The sequence below is a fragment of the Notothenia rossii genome (assembly GCF_949606895.1).
Source record: "Notothenia rossii genome assembly, chromosome: 4".
Taxonomy (NCBI): Eukaryota; Metazoa; Chordata; class Actinopteri; order Perciformes; family Nototheniidae; genus Notothenia; species Notothenia rossii.
In genome coordinates, this window is record NC_136902.1 from 9446087 (window position 1) to 9469757 (window position 23671).

The 23671-nt window shown below is 41.5% G+C and overlaps 1 protein-coding gene and 1 long non-coding RNA gene across 2 annotated transcripts in view; one reads left to right on the forward strand and one right to left on the reverse strand.

The window, feature by feature from the left end:
- The window catches only part of tshz2 (teashirt zinc finger homeobox 2), a 115101-nt gene that overhangs the window by 80488 nt on the left and 10942 nt on the right, over positions 1–23671 (reverse strand). Inside the window, exon 3 of the mRNA XM_079676972.1 lies at positions 2650–2716. Within this exon, the coding sequence (XP_079533098.1) occupies positions 2650–2716 (67 nt within the window). The remainder of the gene's footprint in view (positions 1–2649; positions 2717–23671) is intronic.
- LOC307038140 lies at positions 15371–16058 on the forward strand. Its single transcript, XR_013807907.1, has 3 exons — positions 15371–15434; positions 15727–15863; positions 15958–16058. It is a non-coding gene; the product is annotated as an uncharacterized lncRNA (long non-coding RNA).

A 23671-nucleotide genomic window follows, 5' to 3' on the forward strand; every position in this document is an offset into this window, starting at 1 on the left:
AAGATGAGATGCCAAGTATCTGAGCTAGCATCTCAGAGCAGCACACTGAGTTTACATGGATGTTTCCTTTTGCACTTTTTTTCTTGAGACAACAGGGCATGTTTGTTTGTTCTTTGAGGGAAATTGTTTTTTGAAGCTGTTGTTGGCCTGTGGAAAAATGTAATAATAAGTAATGACTCTGCAGATAGAGCCATAAGAAATGAATGCAACTGATTATTTTATGTTTAATGTTGTTTTTATAGGCAATCATTTAAGCTTTGTTAGTCCCAGGTTTAATATGTGCAATAAGTTCATTTTAATAAGTGTTACAATAAACATTGAACCAGTCCGGCCCTTTTTTTTTTAGTGCCCACTGTGTATTTGAGTTTGACACCCCTGGTCTAAGCGGTTGACCAATCACAACAGAGCCGGCCAGCTAACCAATCAGAGCAGACTGGGCTCTGGTTTCAGACAGAGGGTGAAAAGAGGTGCTGCAGCACAGGCAGTATGAGAACAATAAAGACCTTTTTGAACATTAAAGCATGGAGACATGTCCCAGTAGGGGAACCTGAAAATGTGCATAATAATGACCATTAAGTCCTCTTTAAGCAAATACTAGGCTTCCTGTGATTTGAATATTGCATAAGTCCATATTGCGATGTTAATAGATACTAATGTTAATTGTTAATAATGAGGAACTACTAGGATACAGTGTTATTACTTAATTTTGGGAAAAAAGAACAGGGGCAATGGCACCTTTAGGCAGAGCACTGCAGTCTTAATTTGTACGAGCCATTGTCCTGAGCTCTTTCCAGCAGGCCGGCTATTTATCATTTAGGCGGCCGTTATTTTTAATGAGTCTGTTATCATTCATTTTAGGGCATCCCACCTTTCCTTGACACGGATAGTATTTCTTTTTATATAGGACGGAGGATTTATGTCTCCCTCTCCTCCCTTGGCTGGGAGCTGTCAGCTGGATGGCAGTTTGGGAAGGTGTGCACAGACCCCCCCCTCCCCCCGGCGGCACACGGGGGCCACGGGACTCATAGAGCTCACACTGTAAGCTACCTTTGTGAAATCACTTACACGACAGAAAATGTGCCCATAATGTGGCCCTATTCTTCTCTCACTGCTCTGAAAAAAGTGTCACCTGGTTGCTCAGCATTGGACATTATGGTCTTTTCAGTTTTGTTACCCACTTCCATAAATGTGCTAAAGATTTATACGTTTTGTTGTGTGTATTTGTAAATTAAAATCTCTTAAAGCTGGAATAAAGCAACTCCAGATTGAAAAGATATCCCAGCAAAAGCCTTGTTGTGTTTCCCTACTAGTATGTCACTGAAAATGTGCCCATCATGTGTCCCTATTCTTCTCTCACTGTTCTGAAAAAAGGGTCACCTGGTGCCTCAGCTGGTTTTCTCAGTTTTGTTACACACTTTTCAGAAATTTGATAAAGGTTTAATCATTTGTTTGTGTGTATTTGGAAATTAAAACCTCTTGAAGCTGGAAAAAGCAACCTCAGATTGAAAAGATAGGGGCGGCTGTGGCTCAGTGGATAGTGTGCTGGACTTCGAATCAGGGGGTAGCAAGTTTGAGTCCCACTGCAGTCAGCATGTCGTTGTGTCCCTGGGCAAGACACCTCACCCAAAATTGTTCCTGTGGGGATTGTCCACAGTATTGAATGTATGTAAGTTGCTTTGGATAAAAGCGTCTAACAAATGACATGTAATGTAATGTAATGTAATATCCCAGAAACAGCCTTGTAATGTGTCCTACTAATATGTCACTGATCTTTTGGGATTCATAAAATACATGTGAGATTAGACAACATTTCATTTCGTTGACGCTTATATCAAAAGTGACTTACAATAAGTGCAAAAACCATGAAGATACAAACTAAGAACAGCAAGAAAATGCAGGTACATTCACTTCAAATAAGCCGAACCTCTTGAAGTGCCGTTGGATTACTTTCAAATGAGCATAAACTTTTTAACAATTCTTTAAAAGATAATTGTTTTTACGGTTTAGTGACGAAGGCGAAACAGGTGGGTTTCCAATCTGCGACAGAAGTTGGAGCTGCTGTCATTTTATCACTTGCACCACCTGAAGGCAAAGTGCGTCACAGCAACATTTCTTTAAAGCTGATGTTATCATTTTTTAAGTTATAGATTTTTAAACAAACCTCAATAACAACCCAATGGACATTAAACCAAATCCAGTATAGAAATACAATTCATCTGTAAAGCACTCAATGTAAGCATTTAAAGAATCTGTAAATTAATGAATACGTGAACAACAAGATTAACCAGCTAATCTACTTTTTGCAGGATTTTCAACCTTTTTCAAATTTAGGTTCATTGTAATACATGTGTGTGTTCCAAATACTTAACTCCTTTCTTTAAAGGGATTGTAAAAAGGTGATTTCTACTCAACATTGCTGAGTCGCGTGTAAGGTCTGAGGGGTTTCGCCGTTAACGCTCGTTAACATCGTTATTCTTAGCAGTATGTTCAACCATGTGGAGCATAACGGCCTCTTACTGGTAGCTCTCACTTGTACAAGTATAAACACGGTTTTAAGTGAGCTTCCACAAACAGCCCTGCATTCACAAAAAGTGAAATCTAAAGAAGAATCTGCACAGATTGGAGGTATAAAAGGAGAAATAGCATCACCATCAGTCCTCCTTGCCTGCAGGAGACACTTCCCATGCCTGTAGGTGGCGCAGGTGCTGCTGCAGTTCTAAAACGGGACAATATCAGATTTAGTTTCAGGGGCTTCGCATCATTGCAAAACAGCATCCAAGGTGCTCTCAAAGTCACCTCGTCCAACTTATAAAACATCAGAGCGCTACACTAGACAGTATCGTGTTTAAATCATTGCTGTTCACATTATATTGTTACTATTGAAATAATTGTGCAGTGACTTTTACAGTCAGAGTCAGAAGTGGTACATAAACGTGCCGCTGCAGTACTCCCACAGTGTATCCATGGTGACGGTGGCATTATGTGTTTGTGTGTGTACTTTACTAAGTGTTAGTCTATGGCGCTTGTTCCCTGAAGTGTTGATCCAGGCCATATGTAGAGCTGGCAACAAACTGCAATGGCAGGTGAAAGAATCTGCACTTGGCATCTCCACACACACACACACACACACACACACACACACACACACACACACACACACACACACACACACACACACACACACACACACACACACACACACACACACACACACACACACACACACACACACACACACACACACACACACACACACACACACACACACACACACACACACACACACACACACACACACACACACACACACACACACACACACACACACACACACATCTTGATTTTACCGAAATGACCCGACAGGTTTCGCGCAGCAAGATTTTTTGCTGCTCTCCTACACTTTTGGGGGTTGTATCAGGATGTCCGCTCGGTGCCAACATTGCTTGAATTTCTCACAACATCATATGCCACTGCTATATCTATCTATCCATCTATCTACATCTAGGCCGCAACCTGTTTAATTCTACATATGAAAACACGTCTTAATCTTCCACATGATCCTCCAGTTAAGGCCTGAGTTGTGAAGTGGTGTAAATAAACAGACTGTTTCACTAGATAGGCAAAGCGCCCTTCATTGAAAGTTATTGCCAGGCAGCCGGGGGTAATACATCACTGCTTTTGTGAGGACAATGCTACGAAGCCGAATCCAAGCACAGATGCATCATAGTTGCACAGTGAGCATTTTGTTACAAATAATGTTGTCATCAATTTTCATCTTTTGTTTAAACATATTAGTCTTTTGGACAAGATAGGTCATATTTCAGCAGGTTGATAAATTCTCTCCCCTCTCCTCTTCACAGAATGTGCACTTAATTAATTACACAACCTTTAATTGGACAGATTATTCCTAATGGCGGTACAGTGCTAAATGTACAAACTCTGAGAGGGCTCACAAGTAATTATTTTAATGCCACTTTATCCGCTAGATGTAATCAGTATATTTCAAATAATTAGTATTTTCACATAGGCTAAGGTACAGATACTCTAAAATAGACGAATTACATTTGTGTGTTGGAATTATTTTTTGCAGCTGAGCCCTCATCTCCTGCATCATTTCCATGTGCTGAGGCTGTACAGTGTTAAGGGGCGTTTGATCACCCCGTGATATTTTACGATATCTGGCGGTATTACCTCCTGTTTAATTACCTCAGTAATGTGCATTGATGTACATGATGGATTTTTACGGAAGCCCACTTCTTAACTATCGGATGCGGCGACATGAGTGATTATCACTGCCGCAGTGGTCTTAAGAGATAAATTAATAATTGTGATGGAGGAAGCGGAATACAATTAGCAAATGCGTCTGCGGTCACAGGAAGACGGCAAACACGAAACACGCTGTTGTATAACTTTAACTGCTGACTTTCGTACGATTTAAAAGAATAAACTTCAGGCCAACGAGCCTCCCCATATTTATTTTACTTAACATTATGTCAAAGTACACAAACAATCTTAATTTACCTCTGTGTGCACTGCAGAGGAGGTGGAACAATTTAGAGAGGAAGTGATGGCGCTGTTGAAACTTCACAGCTTGACTCTGAGATAAGAAGAGAGGGGATGAACTAATGGCTGAGGCCCGGCTGAGGCGGCCTGGTGCCTCAAAGTCGTATCATTCAAAGCATGTATGTCAGCCTTGTGCTCATTACCATGACTGATCATACTGTCTACCAGTATCCTGCCCGCCTGGCACCCGGGACCTGCAGGTGGTACTTTATCTAACGTCCGTGTCAATTTCTCACAGAAATATTTCCCCTGCTAAGCAGTCCGAAATCCCTGCCTGGCACGTAACAAAGAGCAAACACAATGTGCTTTAAATGAATAGTGGAACAACTGCATACAGTTTGTCCGAGCCGAAGACAAACAGCAAAAACAATGCAGTTGTACCGGGGTATATCAATTTGCTCTTTTATTGCTCGAAGAGAAGACTTCTTCCGTTGTAGTGGACAATATAATACCACAAAGAGTATTTCATGCATCTTTTATGTACGTTTCTGCGGTGAGTGGCCGAATGCCACAACGCTATTCCACTTTGACAAACCCTGATTTCATATATCTAAGTGCTCAAACGCCCCAAAATCATGCGTCACAGACCATCATTCTTCCCTCTCCGGCATCGATGGATTTCTTTTTTTGTGTTCCTCTGATTCTCCCCCCTCTGTCTCTTGTCCTTCTCTTTTATTGCTTTGTACAGCAAAGCACCATTACTGATCCCTTCCAAAGCACAAACTAAAAATCTATCCCGTTGTCATTTGCTGCACCGTGCCATCTATCATCGGGGGTGCTTGGCAGCGTCTCCATACGAGAGAGGAGGTGCTGGAACAGGAGGCAGAGTCAAGGACTTTCACGCGCAACAAAAAACTTGTCACAATTATTTATGGCTCTTGCTGGGACACATAATAGGACACATCAAACTGCTGTTTTTTTGTGTGATGAGCGCCCTCACATCGCTGGCTCCCTTGTCGAAGTGGGTCACAGGCATCTCTTGCCTTACACATACAATTTCCAAGACAATGGCGGAGCACTTGGGGAAGTGACAGTGACAAATACTGGAGCCCCCACGGAAAGCTGGGCAGGCTGTTACATGAGTGATTGCGCCAATAATCATGCGGAGTCGTCACGTGTCTGTGGAGCAGGAGGGAGATGGGCAGCAGGGGTGGCAGGGGGTGGGGAGAGACAGAGAGTGAGGGAGGGGGGGAGAGAGAGAGAGAGAGAGAGAGAGAGAGAGGGGGAGTGTATGAGTGTGTGTGAATAAGACAGGGAGGAGCTGGGGGATCAGCAGGCCTGTGTAGAGAAGTGGCTAACAGGTCCTGGCAAATCATTTTTTATTTCCTTATCATCCATCTCCCACTTCCTCCCCTCAGATGAGTTGCTGCTAAATGACTGTCACTTTGGACGGTGCTGTGATATGTTCTGCTGTAGCACCCGTAATTGGGAAGGGGTCACCAGTGCCTGTTTCTCTGTGTGACCTTTCTTAAACTCGGCCGCCCAGGGAATTGGGCAGAGCCTCAGATTAAATTACTTCTCCAGCGCCTCGGCCCTTCACCTTAAGTGCTGGCACTTGGCTCCAGTTCATGGGAAAGAAGCCCCCTTGTTCTCGCTTCAGCGCTTCAGGCACCAAGCACAGACTTGCCCAGTTTGCCAGACCGAGCTAACAGGATAAAACATCGGCCTGTGCTCTAGATGTAGGGCTAAAAGCCTTCTTTACATAGAGTGGCACAGGAAAGAGTCTTAAAACCCGGAAATGAGTTTGCATCTGAGTACTTTTGGTTCACTCGTCTCAAAATAAAAACAATTTGAACATGATTTTGGTTAAATGCTTAAAATCAGGTTTACAAAATCTAAAAAGATTTTCATATTTTGTTCTACGGCATAAAATGTGTCAGTAAATACTCTATTCTTGAATGTCCAAAGTTTATATGCATCATAAAAACATTGGTTGCTAACAGGTGGCTAAATTAAACTTCTAAACGTCATCACACCGAACATTAGCCACATTTAGCTCAGCGGTGGTGACCAGAAGTCATGTAACTGAGATGTTGTTTGTTTATAAGCTTAAGTTAGCTTTTTACTTCTGGTGATTGCATTTATGCTTCAATCATGAAAGTGGTTTTGGATAAGTAAGTGTTTGCCGAAGTTCGTATTTCCTTAAATCCAATAGAAATATCCCATTGCTCTTGTCAAGGGATCCTTTCACGATGCTTACTCCCATGCCGGCCGACAAAAATGTGAACCAATCTGTTGCATCTGCAGATACATTTCCAAGTCTCCATATTCAAAATTGGTCACATTCAAGTTCTTCCTAAAGGGATGTCCAGAGCAAAACTGCAGTAAAAAGGTGGAACCATTTGGGCCAGACGATATATGATGTAGATTGTGTGAAGGCTAAAGCAATTTCTTTGTTTCTTTTATAAGTTTCGGGCTGTTGGTAAACAACAACAAAGAGTTAAACGTGTAATCATCATCTCGCTGTCAACATTAAACCCCCGCCTCTTCCCTCCCATCACCACTTAAAAAATGGCACATTGACCTGACACAGCAATGTGAGGAGAGAGGCAGCCATTCACTGCTCTGTTAGATATGATATAATGAGACGCCACCGCTCTGAAAGACTGACAGAAGAAAAAACGCACCCAATTGTTCTCCAAACATTGTGGGGACGTCTAAATAAAAATGTCACATTTTGGCTCGCTATCATGCAAATTAATGGCATATCTGGCTGTAAAATAGACATTATGTGAAATCAAATCATCTCCGAAGACATAAAAATGCTCTGATCAAGTGTCCGTCCTCTCCTTTGAGAGCCTTCAACAGCTCGACTACCTCCTCAATTACTTTGGGTGTCAACAGACAGCTATCTGCAATGAGGGCATGTTTTCCCACATAATGACAACTGATAGCTGGTGTCAGGCAGGTTATGCTTTTCAATTTGTGTCTAACAATAATAACAATTACAGCTCATGCAAGTCCTCATTACCTTACAGTATGAATTCATTTTGCGGTGCACATTTCCCAAAACACTCATCTCCACGCCCGTCATCTCAGACAGGCAGCTGCTAGGACGACAGGGAAAACAAAATGGCAAACTTTGTTACGGTTTGATCTTTGACCTTGAGAGGAATCGGTCCAGACAGATCAGCCCTTACTTGCTCTGGCTACTCGTGAAGTTGTTCTCGATTTGAAATGTCCCTCATCAATGTCTTGGATGCTGTTCTGTTCACCAATAGAGATCATAAAAAAGAAACAAGGGGCAAATCAGGACACAGAACCTCCAGTTAGTGGAGAAAATCTGTATTCACTTTACTTATCCTAACAAAAGCCTTCATTCCAGGATGTGTTGAGGTGAATGACAGCATGTAAAGGTTCTTGGCAATAGAGATTCACAATATTGCTTCTTGAAAAATTTCAGAAAAGGATGTTTCAGGCATCTCAAAATGGAGATTTCTGAATTTTCGCTGATTTGTATCAGATTAAACTCAATATCTTTGGGTTTTGAACTGAATTAAAAGACATTTATAGACCTATCACCTTGGACCTTGGACTTCACCTTGATGTTTTCCACTATTTTATCAAATGTTATGAATGTTGAATTGATTAAACAATTGAAAAAATAATAATTAGTTTGAGCCGTACTTTGTAGTGTAATTCACACAGAATTGGTGTTGAATGGATTAAGGACTGCTGTGCTTTGAGTTAGTGAATACAGAATTAACTTCCTAGTCCATATGTCGTCAATTCAGTCAACCTCAGTTTTGATTGATAAAAAAAATTAAATTTGAGAATGACTTTAGTTGGATTTGATGCCAGGATAGAAACAAAAGTTTGATATTGTTTATATCTTTGACTTTGTTGGTACATTTCATATTGTGTTTGTCCTAAACTGTAACTCTAGTTTCAATCTGGGCCTGCACAATAAAAGAAACCCTTTTGTGACAAGTGCATTCTAGCTATATGGAGTCCTGTGGCTTCAAGCTATTGGACATCCCTTTAAGACAGCTGCCAAATCTTCCTACATGAAAATATAATGTTCCAAACTGGCAGAGCAGCTTTAAAAGGGGGTCATTACAGCAGCAGCACATCAGTAAACAGTAAAAGACGGTTGAGTTGAGGGTCATTGCTTCTGTCACTGAGCTGCAGCGTCTCATTTCACTGCCTGGCATCGCGCCCTGTGCGTCGCTGCCCTCCGTCCGGAGACTGGCTTGGCGTGTACAACAAAAGACAGACAGGTCCGACTGCTCCATGATGCAAGGCCCACCCACTCTGAAATGCTTGTTTACCATGCCTTGAGCGAGGGTAATTTCAATCTGACAGGACATTCATCTGACAGGGATGTTCTTACGGGAGATATATGAACCTGATCATCAAGTTTCTATATTTTCCCATCTGTACTTCTTACCCCTACACTTTGTGAAAACTTCCATTCGAAGAGATATAAGATTTTACAAGAAGTGTCTAGATAATGGGTTTTTTGGCGTGATTCAGACCAAAGCCATTTCATTCTATATCAGAATACTTTTATTAATCCCACAGACGGAGACAGAGGGGATATTTAAATTGTTACAGCAGAAAAGACCAAAAGACAGCTAAATGTTACCTACAGTAAGAAGCATGCATACAAAAATATTAAAGATAAAAATATATATATTTTAGTAAAAGAAGTTACACAATTTACAAAAAACACATCCTGGAACAGTTCTGAGGATCTAGCAGCCAGGAATACTGTATATTGCACATTTATCAACGGCATATATGGTTAACAACAAGGAGTGGAGCTGCTGGATTCAATCCGATACTTATAGTTACCTTAATGTCATAATAGACATGTATCTGGGGCATCTAATTAATGACTGCAGCTTAAATCTGACACTGATTTTAAACGAGCTACTGAACCCCAAAAACGTTCAATTACATTTGACTGAAAAATAAACTGGGAAATTGCGACTCCAGGAATTGGTGTGACGCTATTAGTTAGAAAACTACTTTGGAAACATAAAAGCTGAGGTGCAGTGGAGTTTCATAGTCAGGGTTCACCCTCACAAACAATTGTGTGGTGTACAGATGTATTAGTGTCCTTGTATTTTGCCATCCTAGATGTCAGAAGTCATTCTTACAAGTGCGTCCAAATAATTTCTCTAATTCACACACACCTTAATTTTCCTTTTTGTACAGAAGCAAAATATTTGAACTTTTCCTACATGGAAGGAGCGCTGCATCATTCAAATTATTATTTGATCTACTTATTTGAGTCCATAAATATCTATTCAAGTATTCCAACATTTACTCGATACCAACAGAGTCTTGAAGTATCTACATTTTAAACTTTTAAAAATAAGAGTCTAGCATGCTATGCTACGTTATCATGTTCAACATCTTAGTTTGGTGTAGCATGTGTAGTGTTAGCATGCTAATATTTTCAAATATGTGTTTGAATCTAAACCAAAAAGATAAACTGAGGCTGATGGGAATGTGATTAGATTAGCTGGTTGCCTGGTCATAAACCAAAGTATTGGACACATGTTGACCCTGGCATCTATTCACTTCATTCAATAGTCGTTGAAATATTCCAGGTAATAGATCGACCAACAGACCACTACTAAAAGCACCGAGTTGATGCTACCCAACAAAGCGAGCCTGTGTGCGCCTGCTCATGGTACTCATGCCTGAAAGAGAGACGTGTCTGTTCTCTAGCCGTGCTGCTTGAACATGAACTGGTCGATGAACCTGGAGTGTTGCTCCTCACGATGCCACCATGCTGACCACATGGAGGTCATTTGGTTTTGCTTCCTCAGTTTTTATGATCAGTGTCAGACCAGAGCAGGATTAAGAAAAAAAAGGAGATATTATATGCTTGGCAACAAAGTGCTCTTATACACCTTTCAGGAAGCCTAAAGGAAATTGTTTTGACTATGTTGTACTGCCGTTCAATAGCTGTATATCATGTGAGCAGAGGTGGGAAGTAATGGAGTACAAATACTTTGTTACTGCACTTAAGTACATTTCTCTGGTATCAGTACTCCACTACTTATCTTTCTGACAACTTTTTACTTTGACTTTTTACATTTTGAACACAAATACCTGTACTTTCTACTTCTTACATTTTGAACCCAAATACCTGAACTTTCTACTTCTTACATTTTGAACCCAAATACCTGAACTTTCTACTTCTTACATTTTGAAACCAAATACCTGTACTTTCTACTTCTTACATTTTGAAACCAAATACCTGTACTTTCTACTTCTTACATGTTGAACACAAATACCTGTACTTTCTACTTCTCACATTTTGAAACCAAATACCTGTACTTTCTACTTCTTACATGTTGAACACAAATACCTGTACTTTCTACTTCTTACATTTTGAACCCAAATACCTGAACTTTCTACTTCTTACATTTTCCAAACAGGCTGGTTCCTTTAGTTTGAATGTGTGTTTGGTGGCGTGATCATTATTATTTAGAGTCATTGCGTGTCTATTGATTTGAACACGATCCGTGTATCTATCATTTCCTGGTCTTCTCTAAAGAAGAGGGACCAATGAAAATCTTCTCATGTTGCCGTTGTTCAGCATCGAAACATTCATGAGCTAACAATGACATTATTGTTCTATTAATATAAAAGTTATGGGTACTTTTTACCTTTACCAGAGTATTTTTGAAAACACGAGCATCTGTACTTCTACTTGAGTAAAGGATGTGTGTACTTTTGCCCTCTCTGGAAGCCTCAAGGAATTTATTTTTGACTGCCATTCAATATCTGTATATCATGTGAGTCAATGCCAGTTGGTGCAACAGGTCCTCAAAAGCATTAGATTCTCCAAAATGCTCAACAATATTTAATCTAATAAGACATGTTTTAGGGAAGTTAATCTAAAATGATGAGGAATATTTTTGACGTAAGTTAAGCGGTCAGAGGTTTTAGGGGGATTTAACAAATGCCTCAAGCGTTTTTCCTAATTCTTGTTGACATCTCGTTGCGGAGGACTTGCATTGCCCTGGCATCCGCGTGTGTCTGCTCCCCTTAAACACCATCCATGTGTGGCCGGAGCCTCACTTGACAATGACACAGAGTGATGCCCGCTCAAAAAAGAAGAGAGAGACGGGATCTGTGATGAATCACGTCCCATGGAGGGAAAATGTGTTAAATAGTACTTGGACACTGCAGCATGATAATTTTCTATCACAGCAGCCTATAAGTATCTGACAAGCCCTATGCTGACTCGGCAGTCTGTTGCAAAATGGCAGGCGTGCCCTTTTATCTCGGTACATGTTTCACGGCAATTGGACAATCAGCCACTGCAGTGAAAATCCATAGTATCGATCGGCCTGTATCTTCTCTATAATTCTCCAGCAGGAAATCCCTGATGACAAATTATATCTGCACCAGTTTTTGATTGGTGCTTTGATGTAAGTGATCTCCAAGGGCAGACTGAGGAACTGGTTGAGGCTTTATTAACTGAGTCTAACCTGGCTCTTCCTCGTCTCACACCTGCCCAAAGCCAGACCTGCTGTCAGACAGTCAGACTGCAGACTCAAAACTGCTTCAGCGATTCTGGATTTACGGCGTCACATGCAGGCCACCCAGCATCATCATAGAGAGCAATACAGGCCACTTTTTCAGATAACTGTGAAGGTGACTGTCTGCCTGCTGTGTCTAGACTTAACAGGTAACACAAGCGTGGGAACAATAAATCACAAATCAAGATTATTTCCAGTTTATTCCTAGATCAGTGGCAAAGTCATCGCTGTATTTCATTATAATTTACAACATGTATACCGCTTTTCTTTTACAAGTCAATCGTGAGCTAGTCGCTGCCTTTTATTATGCCTCTGTAAATTATGCCGCAGTGTTAAATTCCAATTTATAGTCAATGTAAGCGGTCATTTCATTCATGCAGGCCGTGCATCCGCCCTAATGTTGCTGCAACAGCGGAGCTAGCCATTTCTTCCAATCTGCGCTTTATGAAATGAAAAGCAAAGGGGTGGAAAAGGCAGCACGACGCAAATTAAACCCGATAGTGTTCTCTATTGATTCTAAACAAACACATGCTCTTTCTCACTCCCTGCTTTCGGCACTTGATGTGTATAACAAGCCTTATCATTATGCACTACTGCCTTTTTTTTCCCTCAGTTGATAACCCTGACCACAATGCACTGCTCAACACACTGGAGTGCACACATCAAGAGGCCTCTTCTAATCCTGTCGGGGTACTTAGTAGGCATCAAAATTGGCGCAGAACTTTTCCGAAATCCACTGTCATAAATCCGATGGTTTTTTTTAAAAGGGGAAGGGGAGAGAGAGAAAGCCCTTTATTGGAGAGTCGGGTGTGTAAGGGGGGGGGGGATCATGTTGGACATAATCCAGCCTCTGACAGAGGAGGAGGGTGAGCCAGCATCGTTTACAGAGAGGCATATGCTCCCTCCCTTCACACAGACATGAACTACAGCAAAGCAACCTTTTACCAGCCAGTCAGAGAAGGATAATCTTTCCCCTTGCAGCACAATGTGGGAGATTACATGGAGAACATGTCAGTCTGCACTGGATTTGCTAGACACTAGATCTCTTGTCCCTATCGATTTGAAGGCTTCTCATTCATGTTTTCACACGGGTCTCACAGGCATCGAGGCCAAAAGCATATGGTTGGGGAGGCAGCTATTCTTCTCTCCCTTCTCTCTCACCCTCTTTGTGTGATTGGGTGATTCAGTGTGTGTGTGTGTGTGTGTGTGTGTGTGTGTGTGTGTGTGTGTGTGTGTGTGTGTGTGTGTGTGTGTGTGTGTGCGCGCGCACGCTTCAGTTTGCACCAGCATTTGCACATACATGATCGCAACGGTGTCAATGCAACACCTGCTCCCGGGAAATGCGTTTTGTAATCACAGGACAAGTTAACCTCGACACCACAGACTGCAGATGTTGTAATCCCTGGTGCGATTCTGTCGCTGTTGATTTGCTTCGGAGCAGGCGCAATCATCGCCCTCATTTTAGGGGTTATAGTTTCCCCAAAAGCTTTGCATTATTAATCAATTATTACATCGCACGCCCCGACACAAATAACAGAAGCTGCTAAGGTTTACACACGGCTGGACCCAGGTGGTTAGGATGTTCTCTGTCATGAGCAGGGTTCATCCTCGTGCTGTTTTACGTAATGCATCGGAGCAATTTCACTGATGGAAACAAAGCTCCATATGTGTTAAGCAAAGCGGCTTGACGACGCAAAGCTTCTTGAACACGTGTGCTTAAAAGAGGCCATATTACGCTTTTTCCCTTTCCTGTAGTTTGTTAATTGCATGTCAATGGTCTGCAAAGTCTAAAATCACAAAGTTTCTCTCCCCCCCCCTCCCCCCCTGCCTGAAACACCTCCATTTGACTCCTTTGTTTACATCGGCAACATAGTGACATCACTAAAGAACACTCATGCTTCTATTGGCTAGAGCTCAAACACATTATACGTGATAGGCTAAGGGGCGGGACATCTATAAGTGGTTGACCAATCGCAACAGAGCCGACCTGAAAAGAGGTGCTGAAGAACAGGCAGTTTGAGAAAAATAAAGAGCTTTTTGAACATTAAAGCATGGAGACATGTCACAGTAGAGACACTACATACAAATATGAAACCTGATCATTAGCAAATTTAAACAAATTCACTATTTCGACAAGTTAGCATACAATCTTTTGACATGGTTAGCTGCTTGTTACATCATACATGTATTAAAGAACAGTAGAAAGCAGATTGTGGCATGTTTTTTTATTTAATGAAAATGTTGAATAATGTTCTCATAGTAAACTTTTAGGAAATTCTACGCCAGAAAAGTTTTCTGACAAAGTAAAGAGACAAACAAAGTCTTTGGGGGGCCTCTTGGTCCTGAATGACAAAAGCCCTCCATATTTTATTCAACTTTGAGGAAGGCAGATTAAGGCCCGGAGCAGCAGACTTTGACTGAGGAGTCCAGTGGACTCTCAATGCCCATTTTAAGGAGCAGAAAACAAGAAGTCCTCACTCAAGCGTTTCTTAGTGATCAATATGCTAACTCGGGGAATGCTAAAATCGAGGCGGATGTTTGACAAAGATGGATAGATTTGCACCGTCCGTGAAATGTCACTGATTCAGTGGAGGATGTCACCTCAGGATCGCTCGGCTGTGTGATAAGCCTGACACATCAGCTCGGGGTGGAGGCGCCACTCTCCGCTCTCTTTCCCTGTCAGAGCAGACGGATGACAATGACCACCACTGCTGCAGGTCCGGTGGGACCCAGGTAAAAATGAACACAATTAAAAAATGGATGAGTTGCAATCTGTGGAGAAAAGTCAATGTGTGAGGTTTCGGGTGGTTAGCGGCTGAGTGGTCGCAGAAAAAAAAAATCATTAATTTCAAGTGAGGGTTGTCAATCTAGATTTGATAGAAACACTCTGAGCTGCAAAAAGTTTTTCCTATTATTCCTTGATTAGTTTTGTATCCAAGCACTTGTGTTTATTCGCGAAAAAAGTTATCAAACGCAGCTTTTTAAAGTGCTGAATGTAGCCACTTTGACACACACATCCACTGTGATGTATTCAGATTGACATACATACATCTCATTCTAGCACATAAGACACTCCTTGCTACAGATTTCCCTGATAATGGGAACACAGCTCTAACATTTTCCAGAGATAATGTAATTGCCATAGGGAATGAAACCATAAAGATGGCAATAAAAGCTCTAATTTTACTGCCTTCTCTCAGAATCTGACCCTTTGTGATGCCGATATTTCCTTACACCCAGAGGCAGCCGCTCTGAGACTCTTCTCTCTATTTGTTCAAGATCAAAGGTCCGTCCAACAACAAGAAGAAGCCCTGACAGGCTGCTTTGGCATATGTTGGGCCCATGTATCGGACCATGGGGAAGGTGAGAGAGTGAGCGCTTTCCAGCTTACTGTTTTTCGCATCACTCTGTCAGAGAGGCTCATCTAGGGAGACTTTGGGCCAGTTTGTGTGGTCAAAACAACAGAGTCACACAAGGGGGAAAACAGCAATCACCAGAGTGGTACTTCAGACTGACCCTAGCTTGACCTGCTGTCAGATTCCCTACCTTGTTCCTGTCCGACGCTCCCTTTTGGCTGATTTTGACTGATTGGTTTCGTTTTGTTTTGCTTTTGTTGTTCTGCTGCCCTAGTCATTCTTTTCCTTTTCACTTCTAGGCAGCGGGGATCATATCTCACGTTGTATCCCAACGACTTTGATTGTAATCCTGTTGCTTTCTGAAGGAAAAACACCAGCAGCTGACAGGAGACAAAGCACCATCCACCCACAGGATGCCGGGTAACTAATAGCCCAGGTCAAAATCTGTCCTTTTATTTATAATCCTCAACAGCATGAAATATGAAGGGGTAGATTGAGATGCATAACTTCACCCCCGTTTTTTGAAGCAGGAAGCCCTCAGACACCGAAAATGATGGAATGCTTTGGCTGAGAGGTAAACTATGAATAGACTTCTCCACCTGAAACTGTCATTGTGATCCCTGCTCTACACCCCCACATCCACACCAGGAGCACCTTCCAGGGACCCGAGAAGGACTTTCACATCTGCTGAGGTACGCACAGCACCCACTGTACAGAAGCCACGCTTATCCCGGGACCAGTATGGTTCATAATGGATAGTAGCATGCATGTGTCAGTAACTCAGGAAGTGTGGGCATGCAGATATTTCCTATTGTGCTGATACCGTGTGTTTAACTGCAAATCTGTCGCAAAAAAGTATTGTCGAGTCAAATGGAGGATGAAACAGGCGCGGCTGCATTTTTCATGGCCAACTAATTAGCCATTTCCCCTAAGAAGCACAATAAGAGCTCTTGCGTGTATCACTGCCGTCTGCTGCGCTTTATGAATAAAATGCTCATTTAAAATATTTTGGGGACAAGTATCCGGATGTAAATCAGCCAGCACTAAAATTATGTCAGAGGAAAAGTCACCGCCGGTAGCAAGACACATTCCACAAATGATCATTTATTACCCGACACTATTTTTAAGGGGGAAAATGGCAGCCTCTCTTTGTCAAATCTAACAAGGGAATAGCTTTCAGGTGCTTATTCCGCTATAACTCATCTCTGTGACCTTTTGAGCAGGAATTAGGGCACTTTCATCCTTGCTCAGGTGCTTGTTGGAGTTCATTAGCATTTTTTAAAAAGCGCGATGGAGTGTAAAGAAAAACAGGGAATCTTTCATTAATATACCAAGTGAACTTTAGCATATTGGGTAAATTATGAAAAATCACCTGGTAAAGGATGATTAGAGCATTGCAGCAGATTTTCGTTAAAGAGGACATATATGCATATTTTTAGGTTCATATCAGTATTTAGTGTCTCTACTGTGACATGTCTCCATGATTTAATGTTCAAAAAGCTCTTTGTTTTTCTCATACTGCCTGTGCAGCAGCACCTCTTTTCACCCTCTGTCTGAAACCAGAGCCCAGTCTGCTCTGATTGGTTAGCTGGACGGCTCTGTTGTGATTGATCAATCGCTTAGAGATGTCCCGTACAATGTGTTGGAGCGCTGGACAATAGAAGAACAATTGTTATATAGTGATGTCACTTTGTATAAAAGGCCCCAAAGTTATAGTTATTGATTATTTTATTATAAAGGGTTGATACCTGTTAAATGGTGTCTTTATAGTGGGGAGGGGCTAACCCACGTGTTTTGGGTGACGTCATATTTCAGAGGGTGATGTGCGCCAGAAGTAAAGTTGCAGGAGGTTATGCAGTTGTGTAGCTAAAGTGTGTCATTAGTATTGTGTGCGTAAATGAAGGTGAGTGTTTGTCCACAGTACTGCCTGTTATGTTGTTCTGCACTTTATAATTAATGTTTAAGTTGTAGTTCATGTGGATAAACATTTATGTTGCGTTACATTTGAGATTCTTAGAGATTATCGATCTTTATTGCTCCGCTAACCGGAAGTAGCATGTGTAGCGTTTCAGAGTAAGAGCATCGGCTGCCGCTTTCCACGGACCGGAAGTGGAACGTTAGCATTAGCGGTAGCTTAACTTCGAATCTCTGTGTGTCCCTGGTAATGAGTGTTTGACATTATATGTTTATTTATGATTATAAGAGAAGGGATACATGTTGTATGGCTTGTCTAGATTATTATTTCTATAGGGTTTGGTCATATTATGTATATTATTTATGTATGCGTAAGTTATCTTATATTGATTGTATTTTGTTTATTTCCCTTATAGGAAAGACCACACACACACCACACCCACATATCTGTATGTCTTGCTAAATTATTAAAGAAGTCAAGCCTCATCTCAGCTCCTCATCTCCTCTATTCTGGACCTTTGGCCATAAGTGGTGTTCTGGCCGACACACCGGGGTGAACCTAGTGATAGACACAAAAACTAGGGCCAACACTGAGTTATCTCTAACTCTCCATACACACTTTGTTCCAGAAGTAAACAAAGGAGTCTAATGCAACTTTGGGATTTTAGCCTTTGCAGACCATTGACATGCCCACAAATCTATAACACACTACAGGGAAGGGAAACCCCCCAAAAAGCATTATAGGTTCTCTTTAAGCACCATCTACTGACTAACAAGTTGAATGTTGTGGTTTTATTTTACAGCATTGCCTCTAGTTTTGCTCAGCATTTCATATTGGAGCTTAAATCCCTGACAACTTCAAGCACACGTAGCAATAATGAGTTCATTTTTTCTCTGTTTCAAAATGTTCAGTTCCTCCTTTATCATTATTCTCCAATTCAACATGCCCCTCCTTCAGGGAAATTACACAGCCATCCACCTAATCCCAGTCGGGGTGAGTGCTATTCCGCGCTAGCAGACCAAATTAAACATCTGACTGAGATTGCTGAGAGAGACAGCTCATAACACATTGTCTATTTTTGAGGCCTCTAAATAATTTATAGATAAAACAAAACACAACAAATACCTTGAGACGTGTGCTACCCTGTAAATTAATCCCACAAAATGAAATGGAACTTTATCTTTCAGCTCAAATTGAAGCAATACCGTGATATTAAAGTGAGAAAGAGAACACAAACACTGAAACAAATTACAAAATGCCATGGGGACCAACAACGGTATTACAGAGGACGACAAAATACCATTTCATTTTCCAGTGTGGGACATGCAGTTCAATACTATCGTTATTGTCAATAAATTGTAGCATGCAAGCTAGTCATCACGGCCAGTGTTATATATTAAATCATGAGTTATATCAACTATTGTGCCATGTCAGAAATATCTCTCAAGACTAGAGAAATACTGATTATAATAAGGGTGAAACATCTCTATCTCCCAAGTTCCATATAACAATGTAAGGCCCTCGTAATGTGCCAGATTGTGTTGGGATGTCGTACCTTCTGCTGTCTGCTGATCGTTTTGTATTACCACTTTCCCTGTGATCAAAAGCATTAATCTAAAAAAAGAGGATATCTGAGTGCAAATATCATCTTTATACGGCCATTACTTATTAATCCTTATGTTCATTCCGGGGCCACTAAGACATGTCACCTAGATGTCGTCTGAAAGCAAATGGCCAGACTCAGTATCTTGAATTACATGTTCCCCCCTATTTACTGGAAAAGCAGGTCTTGGAGATAACAAGAAAGGTGATATTTAAAGTAGCCTGTAGCAGTGTGAGGTGTCCTGCCAAATCACAGCGTAGGTGGGCCAAGGAGCGCCTTCGTGATGAGAAGGGGATGAAACATTCTCAGAGATGCATGGAAAAAATGTTTTACAAGCATCTCCCAAAGAACCCTAACCATGACCTTAAAAATAGTGATTAGGCGCGTTCACACCAAGTACTTTTCCCACAAAGGTTCCTGAGAACTACGATTTAGTTGCGTTCACACCAAAAAGTCCCAGGAACTAAATTAGTTCTAGAGAACCTTTTTTACCCCCTTTTCAGTCCCTGCTAGAGAGCAGGGACTTTCGCGGGAGAAAAAGGTTCCTGTGTCTGATTGGCTGGGCGGAATGCAAACCACGCCCCGTCAAACTCCCAAAAACTTTTGCGAAGCCGCCATTTTATTATCCTCGCATTGCATTATTAGCATTAGCATTAGCCCAGCGCAGAAACGCAGAGAGACTAACTTATGACAACACAAAATAAAACATGGGAGCGGTGGAGATGAGGAGGTGTCTAGCCGAAGTGACGTCAGCGGCTTCATTTGCCTAATCCACCCCCAGGAACTAATTTCCGGTGTGAACGCGATCTGTACTTAGTTCATGAGAACTAAAGAGTTCTCAGGAACCTTTGTGGGAAAAGTACTTTGTGTGAACGCGCCTATAGTCCCTAAAGATTAGTAAATAGTTGTGATGATTTAACTGCCCTTAATTGAGATCAGTGTGGGCTGTACCATTATTTCCCCCCCTTGTTTCCACATTTGTATAAAGACTACCTTTTGTTTTATTCATGGTGACAAACTCTGCTTTATTCTTTTAATTCTTTCAGACAAACCACTGTGGTTGCTTTTGAGAGGTTACTTTTCCCAGAAAATGAAACTGCTGAAACAGCAAATGCAGCAAAGTTTCACAAACAAAAATGCAGATAAAGTCCTGTGAATGTAAATAATGTGAAGTATATATTTACCCGTAATAAAAAGGTTATGTGAGCGGTACAGCTGGACCTTTTTGACTTTAGAGAAGGGTCACATTTTGAGGCAAGTTTCCGCATTTTGGACAATAATTTCTTTCAAAAATGATTACGCAATATTGTAAAATGGTGTTCAAATTACAAGGCAATGAAATAAGCATTACTCTAGATGAGATACAAAATGATTATCAATTTTTCAAACCCAATAAATTCAACTTTTTGGATTAGAGACCAAGTGTCTGGACTTTTTATAGCAAGAAAAAGCAAACCCCTTTTCTTTGTTTAGTTTTGACTGTCATGTTGTTTCTGCTTTTATTTAAGTGGTATGACGGTAAATAAAATATGTCTACCGGTAGATACTTTAATGTGGTTGGATAAAAAAAGCACTTTGAGGACGACATTTTAGACTGAAGGAATTTCTGGTTAACATTTTTCCCTTTTTATGACATTCTGTAGAACATAATTAAATCCATTAATGAAGACAATACGATAAAGATTAAGAAATAATGAAAAAGATGTGTACATGCAGCCTTACACCAGATGTTTGAGAGTCTTAGTTCAGACAATTTGGTTTAGGGTTAAATGTGTGGTTCATGTCGGATTTGAGTCGTAATAAAAAAAATAGCTTCACCAGAAGAAATGTACTTCTCTGATTTCATGCAGGAAGTGCCTACTTTACATTTAAGACAGCTTGCTCATTAAAAAAATCATCAAAGCTTTCATGAGTTGGTTTCACTGTAGTGTAAATCGATTTGCAAATGAAAGTTTATCTTTTTAGTCGGCCGTATTTTCCTGGTTACATACATGATTCTTGACGCGATAACCTTGTGTTACATGAATTAATTACTTCATGGTAATATGTGACTGTGAAACATTTGGAGGCACAGACAGCGCGGCATACGAACGAGAGCACTTTATGGTTAATAAAGTGTTTTGATCATCACATACATGACTTGGGGAAACAGGTGCAGATGAAACAACTGGAACACATGGTGGCAGCCAGAAGCTCCGCACACCTGTTCCCGTCCTGCTAAACAGCCTCGCAGTGGATCGTCTCTGGAGCACGAAATAACTTCCACACACAGCACACAGTTCTCCAAATCTAATAGCACGGAGATGGAGAACAGACATTTGTCCCTTTTAGGGCCAATAGCAATGGTGATAAATGAAAGCAGGACTCTTTCTCTGTGCTGCTGGAAGATCTTAATGCGTTTTTTTCCTCTGGTCTGTGTAGACAGAGCACTCCACAGGGAGGGAGGGGAGGATAAGTAACTATAGGAGGTGGTAATGGTGTTGGTATCGGCTGGTGTTGTTTGCCCTAGCTGTATTGAAGCGATGGTCCCTGAGGAGCCCGGCACAGGGAGCTGGGTTTGTCAACCTTGTCTGAGGGACTTAATATGAAAACAACACTAATGAGAACCATTTCCATTGCTCTGTTTATTTTCAGAGATGCATTGAGCGGGGCATACGCACGGCTCAGTGATCGCACGTTGCATTGCATTCATTATGGGGCCCTGGATGGGCTACTGATACATTACACACAAACACACTTATAATTGCATTTTTTTTTTATTGTTCAGTGCTACTTTTAATGCTGCATTGAAGCAAAATGGGCTCCATCTGACCAAACACAATCGTAAGGTGATGCGTCTGTTTGGCTTCTTTTATCCTTCTGACTTGAAAAACTGGAATTAGATGTATTAAAAATGGATTCCTCGAGAAAACACAACATTTATACACATACTGTGGATTCTATAGTGTCTGAAGAGGTTCTCTCTTCATCAATAAATGACAAGCTTCAGCAGACAAGTATCATTTCTTCAAGCAAAATGAATCCTTCCGCGTCCATCTATTCACTCACAGACATGCCATTTTGAAAATCTCTCTAAAGTGACATTACTCTAGAGATTGAAACCACTATTTCATTGAGCAGAAAATTGCTATTGAATTTGGAGCTGAATAATTGGAAGCCATGTTCCAATTCAACCCGCAGAAAGAGGTAGAGTTATGTTTTACTGTCACACTCAAACCAATGACATTCGGAAGCTGAGCGGCACAAATGGTATGGGTATTGTTGGACGGGACATTGCTCCTTTTGTATATGAGCCATATCCAGCGGAAAGAGTTGGAAGGCAATTTGGAAAGGATGCAATACACTTTGATTTGATAGAAGGCCATGAATGGAATAAAAAAAGAAATATCAGCGTTTTAAAGAAAAGACATTGAGCCATGTAGCTACATTTCTTGTATTTGTCAAAGCCTCATATTACATTGCGAAATATTTGTTGTACTGAAATAGAAAACAGCGCTCAATTCTTCCTTCTATTCAGGAAAAGGCAAGGGTGGTTTCTTTATGCAATCTGTACGTTTGAAATATAAGAAATGTAATGTTTTCGCTGCATATAAATGACCATATATATATGCGTCTCAATCAAAAGTGAGACTATAGTCCTTCAGATTTGCAATCGTATTTTTACAGTAATGCAAAAAAAAGCCACCTTTTAAGAAAAGAAAAACTGCTTGGGTAGCTCTTTATCCGTTTGCTGTATTTCTTGTGTTGAGGTTGGTGGCACAGCCTCTCTTACCCCACCCCACCACCCCCCACCCCTTCCTCTCCCACCCCCCTTCCCCCGCCCCTCCCTTCATCCAGTGATCGTTTTGTGAACCCGTTAGCCTGTCATTGGTTTAGAGACTCCAAATGACCCTGTGTTTCTGCAGAAGACTCATTCATCCCCTCCCTTTTCTTCCCCAGGCCACTGGCAATACTGATGACCACCAGAAAGACACACACACACACAAAGACACACACACACTGTTCACAGACAGACATTAGCACATGCACTCACACTCACACACACGCACAGTGGTTTGCTGGTGTAATGTGCTTTGTTGTGTGAAGGTATCAATCAGAGGGGAGCAGATTATTAGAGTGTCTGAAAGAGATCAAACAATGTTGCCGTCTGCACCCACACATGGCTGATTTACAGGCAGGCTGATAAAGTACTGCAGCTCTCTGTCAGGGGCTACATGACGGCTCGCCGCGCTCTTAGGATAAATTATTGCAGAGGCCCGCGGTAATGTCTCTCCACCTAGCAACCAGCCGCCCCAGCCGCTGCCAGGGGAGCCCTGCCTCGTCTGCCATAATGGCACTGTGTCCGGGGTCAGCAGTTACTGTATCGTAGCAGGGTGGGAGGGATGTGTACACATACATATACACACACACACGCACGCACACGCCTGGATGCATGCACACCGATTCTCGTTTGTCTCTACACCTGCCATTGGAAGCAATGCCAAAAGACACTCAGGGATGACTGCAGGAGGACTGAGTGGACACAGGGGAGGCGCTGATGGAACAGCTACAATTTTGCAGTAGAGCAACATTTAGAAAAACGACGCCAAGGAAAGCATCAAGAAAGTGAGCCTGGCGTTAAAGTACTTTTCAATAGTGGTCAAACGGTGGCATTGGCTTCAGTTACAATCCGTGACGTTGTTTAGTCCCAAACATACTTTTTCCCATTGACTTACATTGGTAAAGA